The 14,532-nt window shown below is 49.4% G+C and overlaps 1 protein-coding gene across 2 annotated transcripts; it reads right to left on the bottom strand.

The window, feature by feature from the left end:
• Positions 1–3,816: 3,816 nt before the first annotated feature.
• Positions 3,817–14,462, bottom strand: LOC310903140 (uncharacterized protein). Of its 2 annotated transcripts, none has more exons than XM_083845848.1 (7): positions 12,336–14,462; positions 11,713–11,906; positions 10,334–10,654; positions 8,767–9,069; positions 8,299–8,619; positions 7,677–7,841; positions 3,817–7,081 (listed from the first exon to the last, which is right to left on the bottom strand). In XM_083845848.1, the coding sequence occupies exons 2-7, from the start codon at positions 11,744–11,746 to the stop codon at positions 6,315–6,317; spliced, it is 1,911 nt and encodes a 636-aa protein (XP_083701974.1). In that variant the 5' UTR covers positions 11,747–11,906; positions 12,336–14,462; the 3' UTR covers positions 3,817–6,314. The 2 variants fall into 2 exon arrangements, with proteins under 2 accessions (XP_083701974.1, XP_083701975.1); XM_083845849.1 differs by having other exon boundaries at positions 7,743–7,841.
• Between the last annotated feature and the right edge of the window lie 70 nt (positions 14,463–14,532).

Raw genomic sequence — 14,532 nt, 5'->3', positions numbered from 1 at the left:
AGAAAAGGGAGGCCAGCTCCGGTTGAGTGAGGGTGCTGGGTGCTGTGCTGCTCTCACACAAGCTGTGCTGTGTCTGATCTTCAGCCCCTCTCGCCACCAGCAGCTGAGCTGCAGCCCCAGGAAGGGCAGGAAGCAGAAGCGGGCTGTTGAGTAACATTTGGTACAGAGAGGATTTGGGGAGGGGGAATTGCAAGTGAGGCATTACCAGAGCATGACAGAGCAAATCCAGGTGAACTGCAATGCTCTCCCCTGCAGGGCCCCTCAGTGCCTGTCCTGACCTTTCGTGCTAGTCCTGCTCTCAACCCACACATGCATCTCCTGAGCCTCTTCTGGTCACAGGGGTGAGGCAAATGTGATGTGAAATGCAGCTAGATAGTGTTAAAATGCTGCTTGCAGTTTTAGGTCCCGAGTTTTAAGCAGTGTGGTTGTTTTCTTCATGTTTGTGGATGATTTTGAATACTCTCAGTCAATGTGGAAGCAAGAGTGTGGAATGTAAAGGTTTCCCCACAGTCCTGGGACCCTCCAGATAATTATTGTAGGGAAGGATTTGATGATGCCATTAAATAGATTAATACATTTAAATGCTTGCCAATAAAACCATCACCAGCTACCAAAACCAACGTCCGGTTGCATAAGTGTTTGTAATCCTCCTCTACTGATCTTTTTTTCATACTTATTTAGTCTGCAAAGTTGCCACTTGGTGACAGGGCTGACTGGTTCTGCTGTGGACTGTATTACATGCAGCCCTGCTACGTGTGAGCAGCCTGATCCCTGCATGTGGAGCAGCCCTTTCTGGTTTTACATTCCCTACGTGACAGCCCTGCCGTGAGTGGCTTTTCCCCATGTTTCATTGTAGGTGCCAGGCATGTTCAGATGCATGGGCTGCTTGCAGGGGACTGATTTGCCCTTATCCCTTGCCTTCTGGGAGTTGCCTAGGATTTCAACCTTACGTTCATTAATTATAGAGGCTGAGTGTTTAGAAGAATGCATGCAAGACTTTGGTCTGGAGTGTAAAGGGGTGTCTTTGGACACCCCTTTGTTTCTGTGTGTGTTTTCTTCCCTGTCCTCAGACATTCGTCTCCCATTGACCGAGCAGCTGGAGGGAGCCTGGCTTTGATAGCAGTCTTTCCTGCTTTTCTGCAACATCCTGATGTGCAAGGTGTTGTGCTGGGTTTGTGGTCTGTCCCACTGGCCACACGGTTCCAGCAATTTGCCTGGCTGTACCTGGTGCTTGCACCAGCACAGATTCCCGTTCCTGTCCCCAGAGCAGAACTTTGTTCTTCCTTTGAGAAGGAACCTGTGTGGTCCAAGGCTCCTCTCTGCAGACAAGCTCTGACTGTGGAAATGGGGGGGTAATTCCTTCTACAGCTCCAGGAGTTCATCCCCTTCAACACAGAGAAAAGAGTGGCTTCATTCAGCTTAATCCGAAAATGTGGGAAGAGGCAGAGCACCGTGATCTGGAACTGTTTCCTGGAGGCAGCTGAGTGGTCCTGGGTTGCTGGGGCACAGGAAGGAGCAGGCCTCCAAGGAGGGGAGGCTGTTTCCACCTCCCATTTTGAAGCATGCTGCTGCCTGTGCTTTGGCCCTGAGGATTGTCAGCTCTCGAGTGCCCTCGCCAGGGATCTGCAGAGCCCTCTCTCCTCGGAGCGAGATGCTAACGGCAGGGAGAGGCCAGCGAGGGGCTTCTCAGTGCTTTGCCCCTTCCCTGTGCTGGGAGCACTGGGAGAGCTGAGGTCGCTGCCCATCGCCCCTCATCCTGCCCTCTTTCAGCTTCAGGCTGTGCTGGTGCAGAGGGGTGAAAAGAGATGTGGCAGGGTGTGCCTGTCTCAAGGGCTGGGATGCTGCAGGCAGAGCAGGGGCCTTTAAGCACTGGGGATGGTATGTTTATGGCAGCGGCACGCTCACACGTATAATCAGTGCTAATGCTGTGGCGGAGCAGTCCAGCCTGGCCTTCCAGAACTGGTTTTGCCCCTAAGCCGAGCAGCTGTGTAATCTTCAAGGTAATTTTTAGGTTTGCTGAGCGCCTTGTTGCAGCACATGGTTCCCTGCAGAATTAGAGCTGCAGGGGGAGCTTCCGCCCTCCCCTGCTTCCCTTCGAAAACACGGCTGTGTCCTGCTTCAAACGGGGCTCGGTGCAGGGATCCAGTACCTCTCACCTTGAAGATCACGGTGTCCTGCAACCCCAAGCTCCTCTCTTGGCACAAACAATTGTGGCAGGTAATTTTGCGTATATTACAGCTGTGTTTTTACCAACGCATTGTCAGACTTCGGTGTCTCCATGACCAAAGGACATGCAAACATGATTTCCATCACGAAAGGAGGAAAGACTCATTCAGGAATTTGTCTTTTTTTTTTTTCCCTTCCTGGTGGAACAGTCCCTGCTAGTGATAGGAGATAAAATAGAGATAGTGTGTGGGGGAGGGAGGGATGCATTTTTTTTAGTAGGCCAAATAGAAAAAGAATGATTTATTCATTCTTCTGTAGATTAGGAATCAAAGAAATCATAAAAATTTAGTATTAGCATTGACATAGCAGCAGGCAACTGATGAGCTCCAGCCTAAACTGTGGCCTTGCAGTGCTTGAGCAGTGTGCGTGCATGCAGGGAGATGTGCTTCGGGATGGGATGAACAGAGCGTGCAGGGGAGAGATGAAGGGAGGAAGGGAGATGAAGGAAGGAGCTGCCCTTGGCAGAGGGAAATGTGGTGCCCAGGAGGAATAAATTGTTTTACCGTGTCCTGCTCCATCCTGGTCCAGCGCTGAGCAGTTGCAGCAGACAGGGTGGGAAGAGGAAAGCTTTCCCTCCTCCGGAGCTGTTGTGGGTGCGTCTGGCTGCGGCCCGCATCCCTGGTGTCGCCTGGTGGTGTCCCTCACGCTGTCACCCTGCCCTAGGGAAGCACCCACCTCCTGCTGCCCGAGTTGTGGTGTTTATGAATGAACTTTAGTCCAGAAATGAGATGGTTACCCAAATCCCTGTGCGGGATAAACCAGCTGAGGGCCTTGCTGAGGTCGTCCCCCCCCTCAAACTGATCCCAGGGCACAGGGGGTCTTGCTTGGTATGCATTAAAGAGCCTTTCTCTGTGCTGCTGCAGGTTTAGCCCTCAAGTTAACAACAGTAGGAACCATTCTTGCTCTCAGTTCAACCTTTCCTTGCATCGGGTGCAAGGATGATTGTGCTGTTTACCAACACACATCATGATGAGCATGACATCCGGGGGGGAGAAACATACAAAAACAATGCACCCTTCCAGATAGAGCTGCTCTTGGAAAGCATTTGGCTGCTCTGTTCGGGTGACTTCTGAATTCAGAGGCAAGACTGAAAAAAGCTCCCTCTGTTTAAACTGGAGCCAGGCAAAATAATTCAGCATAAATGTTAAAATTTGGGTGTGCTGAGGTGTTGTGAAATTGCGTGGAACAGGCTTTTTTTCCCACCACGAATACAGTGGAAGGGTGTTGAAATGAGATATATTTGCTGCCTAAACTTTTTCAGTTGTCAGTGGGTTTGTTTAATTATTATCATTAAATATTATGCAAACTTCAGTATGTTTCAGTTGGGGTTGCACTCGGCAGCTGGGTCTATCCGAAGCAGTTTGTGAGGCTGCTTTTAGTTTTGGGCTTAGCTGAACAAGCTGTGGTTATTTGTGTAAACAACTGAGAAAAAGGTTGTTTAGGGTTCTTCCAGGAAAAGCAAGTATTCACTTTGTTTGCACAATTACAGCCCTGACCTAAATAAAACTTCGTCCAATATGATGAGCTCTTTTGCTTAGTGAACTGAAAATAGCTAGAGAAAAGAACAGAATACAGTAAGACTACATCTCAGTTTGAAGACTTTGCTGGTTTCTTTCACAATCTCATTTATTTTTAAATAGAAGTCTTGTTTCAGAAGCAAGCAGATTTTTTTTCTTTTTTTTTTGTCTTTAAAAGGTCATAAAAATATATCTGTATTAGAACAGCTTTGCTGGATGATGCTTACAGTGAGGTGCCCAAGCAGCATGAAGTTGCCTTGACTATGCATTATACACAGTAGATAAAACTGGTAGTGAGTTAACTTTAAAATACTCATTTCCTTCAAGATATTTTCATAACATGATTAATGCTTTGCCAGTTCTTACATCAGCGCCAATGCTGAACCATGCAGAGCAGAAGCAGTGTTTTCTGTTACCAAAGTATTGGATAGCAGTTTAATAAAAAAAAAATAAAATAAAAAGAGGAAGGGGAGGAAGCAACCGGTATCTTGTACAAAATCAAGCCCTGAGGCTGGTCTGCTGATGCTGGGCTCCAGCATGTCTAGCCTGCTGTTTGGCGTGGTTAAAACTTCTGCAAAGGGACACTTCATGTCTAACCCACAGCTAACGCTGCAGGGGTAACTCAGCTCCCTGTCTCCAATGGAGATAAGCATCACTAAGTGTGGGGTAGTGGATAAAATGCTGTCAGGTGTGGAGAGAGTGGGCAACACCTCGTAAGTCTTGTCTTCTTGTGCCTGGTGTCGTAAAGAAATTAAATGTCTGCTCTTTGGTTCCAATTTGAACAAATAATCCCCTCTTCCTTCTTTTTGTCCCCTGCTCCAAGTTTATGGCCACAAATCTCCCATGGGAGGACAAGGCACGTGGCGGAGGACAGAAGAGACGGGCTGTGATTTCAGGCACTGGCGTGAACAGCTGAGCCAGCAGTTGGGCAGATCAGCAAGGCACCGTTGGCAGGAGACCCGGCCAACATGGGGGTCCGGGGAACTCAGATGCACTGCTTGTAAAACCAGCGACCTGTTCTCGATTTGTGTCTTGTTCAGACGCAGACTCAGCCTCTGCAAGGCTTCAGTCTGTGCTGTCTGTACAGAAGCAAGCCGTGCTGTGCTCCAAGAGGCAGGATTGTAGGCACGAGGGGCTGACACTTGGGGCAGGCTGCTGGGTTATTATAAATACTTCAACCTGTGCCTGCTCCTAGGTGCTCCCTGAGTTAGCAGCTCTGCCCCAGCACTCCTGCAGCAATTCAGTGTGCACGGCCACAGCATTTGCAGGACTTGGCTTTCTCTCCTTGGGGTGCAGAAGAGGAGGTACGGTAAGAAACCAGCCTGCTTAAGGGTTTCTGGTGTTCATGCCAGAGATTTTTTCTTTACTAGTTGGTATCAGTTCTGCTCCCAGTTGCTCTAATAGCAGCCAGAGCACCACCTGCCTGGCAGGAAGGGAAATGTACCTTTGGTGGGCAAGGGCCTGGTGTGCTGCCTTATGTGGTCTGAAATAAATATCAGTGTTATCATCTACATTCATCAATAAAAGCTGGGGAGGGGCAGGCAGAATCACAGAAAGCAAGCCAGGGAACTGCTGGGCTGCAAACACTCACGGTCCCTGGGCAAGGCCTAGTGCATGAGGAACCACCGTGGAAAAGCCGTGGAGGGGCATGAGGGGGCATTTTGTCAGCTCGCTCCTGTCTTGACCCCAAGGGCTCGCCCTCTGTGCAGGGAAATGGCTTAGAGATGCCTCCGAAGGCTTCCAGCCCTAAGTGCAGATCAGATACCTGTGTGAAGAGGAACCGTGTAGGACCAAGGCTGATGCATCAGCCCAAAGAGATGCTTGTAGCCCTGTGGTGGCAAATGGATCACAACCGAACTCTTTTAAGAGGTAGCATTAAGTTAAACTCTATTACTCATTCCTTTACCTGCGTGATCCCTTGAGGCTTCGCACCATCAGAGCGATAATGAAGTGGTTTGTGTTTCGTTGTTCTCTGTTTTCAGAACGGCATAAGGGCCGCTCTGTGTGGGGGATTCCCCTGTTTTTGTGTAGTGTTTAAGTGCTGACAACTTTAATTTTTTTGTAATTGACGTTTGGAGGAATTCTGGATTGCAGGTTTGTTTGAACAGATGGCATTTAGGATCTGGCCTTTGGGTCTAAATCAGTCAGTGGAGCTGTATCAGGACTGACTGGCCAAACCCTTGACTAGCAAACTGAATTTCTTTTTGAAGCATGACTTCAATATGTTGGGTTTAGGGAGTTTGACCTTCCTTTGTTCCACTTCCTGCAAAGCACTGTTTTTCCTCCTGCCTCCCCACATTGTAATGTGCTCCTGTGCAACTAGCAGTCTAAAATATCAGCTCTTCCCAGCTGTCAGAAGGAAGCATACAGTCTATTACCTTCAGCTAGCCAAAAGGCCTGGATCAATTTGTACCTGTCGAACTCTTCTCAGGAAGAACGGGAAACAAATTGTAGAGAAATAGCACGGGGGTGTTACGAAGTGAATTCCTTGTTCATTTGTGTCTCTGCCTGCACCGGGGCTGGCCAGGACTGGCTTTCTAGTCCTTCCCAGGACTCTGGCAGCCTCTGTCCCTAGGTTTTGGTGTGGATGTGGCAGCCCCCCTTCTCAATGTTCTGCACCGGATGGATTGGTAGCACCAGGTGGGAGATGCGGCTCCACAGCCCACTCATCTTGTCAGAGTCCATGCGGTCGTAGGAGCTGGGGGTCCTGGCACTGGTGAACTTGGCCCAGAGGAAGTCGCGGACCCTCTCTTCCACCCACTGGAGGCTGATCTGGGTCTCCAGCACCTCCTGCTCCAGCAGCACGGTCAGCAGCAGGGCCACGTCCTTGAAAACAGCACTTTCGTGGTCGCAGTACTTGTAGAAGATGAGGGTGGCCCCTGCCGGCAGCAGCTCGAAGCGGTGTATCACCGCAGCACGGTACCCAGCCTGGAAAGCTGAACTGAGCTCTGAGTCCACGTTCAGCTTGGCCTCGTCACTCTGAAGGTCAGATACATCCCTGCCATCGATCTGCACCGTGCTGGCATGCAGGGCGGCCGAGTAGGCGTCAGCCACCTGGGTGCTAAGGCACCGCAAGGTCCGTTCACCCTGGCGGGCAGCCGTGAGGATGATGATGGCCGGCTGCGTGGGCTGGGATGTGTTAAGGTGCTTCTGCAAGAACTTGCGCCCGCGAAACCACAACTGGGGATTCTGCCCAGGAAACTTGTCCTGCAGCTCGTTGAAATGGGACAGGAAGGCCTCCACTGTGGGGTTCCTGGGGGCTGGCTGGGACTTGGCGGTTGAGTTGCTGAAGAAGAATATGCAGAAGACGAGCAATGCGAGGCCCAGAATGACAAGTCCTGCTCAGCAGGGAAGAGATAGAAACAGGGAACAGCAGTCAGTCCCAAGCGACCCACAATGATATGCTGAAAAGTAGCCACAAGGGCTTTTTTCCCCCTCCTTGACCTTCCCCCGTGACAGCAAAGTGGTTCAGGTAGGCACGCTCTCTGGGGTCCCAGGAACGGTGAAGAAGCTGCTTGCTCCATGCTGTAGGATCCGTGCTCCTTCACACCAGCCGGGGGGGCTACAGCTCCACAGATGGAGGCAGGGCTACAGCTTTGTAATTACAGTGCAAAACTGAGGAAATTACAGCTGGCCACAAGCTTTCTCCTATCCCCTTGCCCCTGCCTCTGTTTTCTTTATGGTTTGTTAGCATTTGGAGCACCTGCCTCCATGTATGGAGGTGGCAGACCCAGCTAAGTTAGGCAGCTCCTTAGCTGCCTTCCTCCTACTACTGGCTCAGACGTCCCCCATCTTTAAGGGGATGGATTGCTTTCTTTACTTGTGAGCTGTTTCCCCAAAATCCCTATTGCCTGATGAGAAGCAGTTCCCTCGAACCCTTAGAAGACTGTGAAGGATCCCGAGAGAGAAGAAGAATTAAATGTGCTTCATTACTTGTTCCTGGTGGATCAGGGCCTTCTGGTCGATGAGTAACGCACAAGGGAAGCTTCTTTTCCTCACCTTTCTGTAAGCTGAACTCTTTAGTCTTCTCCTGTTCTGTATTTTGACTGGTGACGCTCCGCAAGCATGGCTGAGCCTCTGGCTGTGGGGCTGCATGTCCTAGAGTGAGAGAAGGCAATTTGTCACTCGCTGTTGAGGGAGCGGATAAGTTGGGTTGTGAGACAAGTAACAGAGCTTTCCAGAGCTCCCAGCTGTAGAAAAGAGTTAGAAGTTAATACTGCTTTGAGTTAATGCTACTTTGAGCCTTGGCTCTCCTTGCTTTTCAGTCAGGGAAAGGAGAAAGACCAACACAAAGCCCAGCATGGGTTCATGCCTTTGAAAGCAGGACAGCACCCAAAGGGGGGGAGGGGGGGAGAGGGAGGGGAGAGAGAGAGAGAGAGAGAGAGAGAGGGGCACCAGTTAATTTTGTGCTAAGGAGCAAATACCTTCTTTCTTGCTTGACTCCAAAAACCTGACAACAGCCACTAGAAATCTCATTATTCCATTTTTCCAATGCCTATGCAAAGCACAGGCGTGCACACAGAGAAGCAGCAGCAGTGTGCAACCACCAGCTCACCTTTTGTCCCATGTCTGCTCCTTAATGTGCTTGAGGATTCCCTCTCCTGTGTTTCTTGCTCTGTGTGCTCTCCTGGCTCCTGACCTAGGAGAGGGACACCGGTGCTCTCCTCTGCTGAGAGGCCCTCGGTGACATCTTCTGTGGCGTTCATATCTGAATGTGCCATTTTACTCTCAGAGCTCAGTGACTTGCTTCTTGATAAAGCATCTTCCTCTGCTGTGTGGGAGCTTTCATGTTGCCTGCCTATCTCCAGGTCCTCCTGAGTTTCCTGGAGGACACTGCTGTCTTCTTTGCTGTCCATTTTGTCTTGGGCCAGCACGGCTGTAGGGAGTGAAATTCATAGACCTAGGGTTAGCTTCTTTCAGCACAAGGACCAGCCACCTTTTCTCCTGTTCTGCCTCCTCGAAGGAAAGGCCCAGGTTATCAGCATTTTGGAAATGCAGTACACGCAGATGGGGAGAGACTCACCTCTGTCCGAGTCATCTTCTTCCTGAGGTCTTTCTGAGACACCATCTCTCGTCTCCACAGATTCTTCCAGTGATGCTTCAGTTTCCTGAGGAACCTTCTCCTCCACTGTGGGGTCAGCTAACTCTGAAAGCTTCACCTCTTCCCCAAAAGCAGTTGGTGGGTTACTCACCGAAGAGTCCTCCTCTGGGTTGCAGGAGGTCTCAGCACACCTGCTTGTCACTTGGTGCTCAAGTGTTTCTTTGGGGGGCTCCTGGTGTGCAGGATGCTCTGCTGTGCTCTCCACCTCACCTTGGGCTGGCCCAGCTGTTGGGATCAGAGTTCACAAGCTCAACTAGCCATGCAGGAGATGAGAATACCCAGTGCTTCACCACCACCCTGTAAAACTCCCAGTTCCTGCATATCAGGAACACCTACATGAGCTGCTGTGGAGAAGAGTTTACCACAACCAGCCATCATCACCAATGAATCACAATGCCTTATGTCTAGGCAGACGGCTCAAATTGGCCTCTACGTTTTTTGACTGTAGTAGTGGCCATACAATGAGCGATCACTCTCAGAGATGCGATCCTCTCTCCAAACTTTGACCTGTCCAATGCTGGTAGCTTTGGTTTTTAACGCTCAAATGTTATCACCACAGTGTGGTGGGTTGGCCATGGCACAGCTGAGCACCCAGGGTGACCAAAAGTGAGAAAACTTGTGAGTCAAGGTCAAGGCAGCTGAATAGGTGAAGGAAGTGGGGGTCACAAATGATGCAATCACCTCCCCCAAGTGGACCGATGACCAGAGAGTCTCCATGCAATGGCCAACCACATCTCCCCCTTCTTCTTCCTGTTCCTCAGTTTTATTGCTGAGCATGACATTACAGTGTGTGATCTCTGGTTAATTTGGGTCAGCTGTCCCAGCTGTCCCCCCTCCAAATCTTTTGCCCATCCCATCCTACTTGCTGGGAGAAAGAGAAAGCCTTGAGGCTATGCAAGCACTGTTCAGCAGTAGCCAAAACACAGGTGCGTTATCAACACTTTCTGTTACTTTATTTTTAACCACAAATCCCAAACACAACACCCTACTGGCTGCTATGCTGGAAGTTAACTCTATCCTGGCTAGAGCCAGTGCCCAGCATCCTACGAGGGGCGGACAGTCCCTTCATTAAATGGTACGTTGCCAGATCTTCCCCAGACAGTGGTTTTCCTAGGCTGGTAAATTAAGATGATAGACTTGAAGAATTTCTAAGTCTATCTAGTTTATTTCTGTTGAATATTGGCCATAATACTCATTGCCTTCATGCAACGGCCACCTTGGAAGCCAACCCCATCTCCGCCACCTTCTTCCTGTACCCCAGCTTTTATTGCTGATGGGGCTACTCTTCCAAACGGCTATGTTAACATAGAAACAGCAAATTAAACCCAAATATTAGGGCATAATGCAACAGAGACATTCTGAGGCTGAACATAAGAATTTGCAACTTATTCTGAATCTTACAAAACCAAACTGTGGCTCAAATTTCAACTGTTAGTTGTGGAAATGACTTATGACTGATCAAGCACTACAAAGAGCACTACCAGCTCACCTTTTGTCCCATGTCTGCTCCTTAATGTGCTTGAGGATTCCCTCTCCTGTGTTTCTTGCTCTGTGTGCTCTCCTGGCTCCTGACCTAGGAGAGGAACACCGGTGCTCTCCTCTGCTGAGAGGCCCTCGGTGACATCTTCTGTGGCGTTCATATCTGAATGTGTCATTTCACTCTCAGAGCTCAGTGACTTGCTTCTTGATAAAGCATCTTCCTCTGCTGTGCAGGAGCTTTCACATTGCCTGCTTATCTCCAGGTCGTCCTGAGTTTCCTGGAGGACACTGCTGTCTTCTTTGCTGTCCATTTTGTCTTGGGCCAGCACGGCTGTAGGGAGTGAAATTCATAGACCTAGGGTTAGCTTCTTTCAGCGCAAGAACCAGCCACCTTTTCTCCTGTTCTGCCTCCTCGAAGGAAAGGCCCAGGTTATCAGCATTTTGGAAATGCAGTACACAAGCACTCCTTCCTCATTTGAAAACAGAGAAAAGCTGTGCTTGTCACATGTCAGAACATGCTGTCCTTTGGACTTTTACATTCTTTGTTGCTTTGTTCCTGTTGTTACAGGAGCAATTTTGAATGCCTAGGACGGGTCTGATAAGATTATAGCATCAAGGTATCAATGAAATGCTCATGTATAAGAAGGCATCAGGAGGATGTAAGTGCACGGTAGGAACTGAAATGCAAGAACGTGGAGGTGTCCTGTTATTCAAGTTGGGCACAAGCAGTGCTCCTTGCCCTGCCAATTCTGTAGGTTTTGCATCCCTGGGTGGTGGAAAACTGGCTTACTATTTAACATCTGCAGATCTGTGGCTTCTGGCCTCTGCAGAATTTGGATCCTGCACTTGAGGTGAACTGTCTTGTGCCCACCTGGCAGATACAACCCGATGGGACTCACTTCTTCACTGGAAGCCTGTTTGTTGTTAACTCTGGGCTTCTCCTTGCGGGTCCATCTGAGATACCTGTGTTCAACAGAGCCTCCTCCTCCTTGACTGGTCACCAGAGGGAGGTGACTCTACCCCTGCCACCTACCATGCATAACCCTGCTGCTCTACCTGATTGCACTTACACTTGGCAGCTGGCCCAGAGGAGGCGTTCCCTTCCCTGCATCCCATGTTACAAAGCTGTTTCCCATGGAGAATACCAGGAACAAAGTTCTTCTAGCCTGCAACTCTATTGTTAGCCCTTCTTGTGCTGCTATGCTGGACACAGAGCCTAAACTTGTTGCTGACCAGAATCCGAAAGTGAAGGTAAATTGTTACTACGTGGCCTGGAGAAGAAGGGATTTTTCTCAGCTTGTGATTTTGTTTCAGTTTCCATTGTCACTGTTGAAGTACTCTTATGATGGGATTTTCCCAGGAGATGGAGCAAGCGCAGGGTTTGCTTACCTCCAGGCAGATCCACACTTGGATTCTTTTCCATTTTCTTTCTCCTGTGGGGTCCCAGCACCTTTTAATTCACTTTCTCCTTTGCTTGTGCAGGGATTTATCTCCCTGCTGGTGGGGTGGCTGACCAAGTCCTACCCCCAGCAGGGCCACCATCCTGCCTTGGCCTCAGGAACTGCAGCTGAACACCTGTAGACCTGATAAGCATAAACACAGCCGTGGTGATTCATGGTGGAAGAGGAGGATCGTCCCTCCACGCTCAAAATTATTTGGGAGGCATGAAAATGGGTGCATGTAACTGGTACTGTATGCCACGAACCTTCAGCGACGAGCGCAACGCCTGCCTGCTGGCCAGCAACAGGCAACGTGGAAAACTCCTGAGAAACTCTCCCCACTTGAGCTGGGTTCATGCAGATCAAAGATCTCAATACCCAGCCGTCGCAGCGGCTGGAGGGGAACCTTTCCCCTTGGCTCCTCTACAGCTCAGTTTTCTTGCTAAAAACAAGATTTAGGAGTGTGGGGGTTTATTTATGGCTCTCCTGGCCTGGCTGCTGTCCCTCCCTTCTCTGTGCCGTTCCCACTTGCAGAAAGGGAAGCACAAAGCCGCCGTGCCCTCGGACACTTACCTGGGCAGGGCTGGAGCCGGTTGGGGCTGTGAAGAGAAGCAGCGAGGCGGCCAGCGATGGCCCCGGGGCTTGTCCTTCCCGGAGGCCCTTTGGCTCGGCTGGACAGCCCTTATCCCGAACGCGCCCTAAATCCTCCGCTGCTGTCGGCGCGAGGGTGAACCCTGCCCTTCCACGGCTGCCCAGGCAGGCTGCTGGGAGCTGTAGTTTTCCTCCCTCCTCTCCAGTGCTGGCAGCTCTTCCACCAGGAGAAGGAGGGCCGTCATTCCCGGAAGCGTTCAGTGTTGTAACTCCTTTTGGACTGTATTTCTGGCTGCATTTCTGTGCTGTAGGCTTAAATACATTTGGGCAATGCTTTTCAAAAATAATAACAATAATATATCTTGCTGTGCCCACAGAGGGTGCAGATATGTTCCAACCTTACAGACCCCTGCCCCAGGACCCATTTCATGGGAAACAGTGGCATGGAGCAGGGCAAACTGAGGAAAGGCATTGATGCAAGGGACAGAGGCTGCAGCCCATCGGGTCAGCCTGGAACCTTTCTACCATCTGCAAATGGCTGAGACGAAGCACAGGGAAAGGTGACTGAAGCAGTGCCGGTACAGGGCAGAGTCTGGGAGTGGGACTCTTCAATTTGGAGAGCAGAAGGCTGACAGTGGGGAGGGTTAATCCACGTGTTGTTATCGCTCACCAAACCCCTCGTTACTAGAACTTGAGAAACTTGCAAAACAGGCAGCACATTAGGTTTGAGTGGGCAGAAAAAGTACTTTTTTTATGCTATGTGCAGGAAACTTCCAGACCTTCCTGGCACAGGGGTGATGGAGGCAGAGTTTCAGGATTAGACTCATTTGTGGACACCAGGTCTGTAAACAGTTAGTGCAGGACTGAGTGGGGAAATATCATTTAGGTGAAGTGCAAAAGCCCAGCCCCATGCCGTGGTCTGCTCTCCTGCTCCCACAGCATCCTGAACTTGTGTACTGGTGATGTACTGGGTCTGGCTGGGATGGGGTTCACTGTCCTCACGGCATCCCATAAAGTGCTGTGCTTTGAGTTTTGGCTGTTGCTGAACAGTGCTTGCACAGCACCAAGGCTCCATTTCCAGCCCCCCAAAAGCCAGTAGTCCCAGACAAGAGGCTGGGAAGGGACACAGCTGGGACAGCTGACCCTAACTGCCCAGAGGGATACTCCATCCCTTATAACCTCAAGTTCAACCCTAAAAACTAAGGGCAAGCAGGAGCAGGGGCATTTGCTATGAAGGTGTTCATCTTCTGAAGCAATTGCTGTGTGTGCTGAAGCCGATCTTCCCAGGAATTGCCTGGACATCACCTGCTGATGGAAAGTAGAGAGATTTTTTTCTTGCTTCTGTGAGCAGCCTTTGCTTTTCTTTCATTAAACTACTTTTAATTAATCTTTTAATTAATCTTGACCCACAACTTTTTTATTTATTTATTTTTAATCCTATTATCTCCCCTTGTCCTGCTGAGGAGGGGTCTGTGAGATGACTTTCTTCCTTTGGTGTTCACAGTCATTGGATATGAGCTGGTATATAGAACTGCAGCTCAACAGATCTGTCCTTTAACTTGTTTAATGATGGATTTTCTCTAAACAGGAATAAAATTTCTCTCAATCTGAAGAATCAACAGTGTTTAGTTGGCTTACAAAGGACACATTTTTGAGTCCTGCGTAGCTATTTACATAATATATTAATTTAATAATATGCTTCTTGTGAGCAATGTGATACTGCTTGGTAGCTGTAGTCACACCAGGTCACCTGCCAGGTCAGAGATCACAAGTCATGCCTCCAGCAGGTCTTTTCCTACCTAATTTGAATTGCGCTAACAGTTCAGCTGTACTTTGAAACCTTCCAACAGAGTATTTATTACCTCCTCATTTGTTTTTGCTTTAGAAAACATTGTTCAATGCCTACATTCAGCATTTACATCTTATATGACAACTGCTGGTACAGGTGAGAGCATGCATAATTTATTTCACAAATATTTACTTGCTTCTAGGAGAAACTGGAACATTGACAGTGTGCTGCTATAGCATTAAAATACTTTATTGTGAAATGTGTGCATAAACGAGGCTGTTGCAGGAGTGTGACTGGCACTTCCCTCACACAGCCTCCATCCTCCATAATGCACAACATGTACAAAACAAACAAAAAACCAGCCCCAAACTTCGGTGCCCGAGCCGGGCT

This window comes from Anser anser (assembly GCF_964211835.1).
Source record: "Anser anser genome assembly, chromosome: 8".
NCBI classification, from domain to species: Eukaryota; Metazoa; Chordata; class Aves; order Anseriformes; family Anatidae; genus Anser; species Anser anser.
Note: the sequence above shows the minus strand (reverse complement) of the source record. Positions and strands in the feature narration are given on the sequence as shown.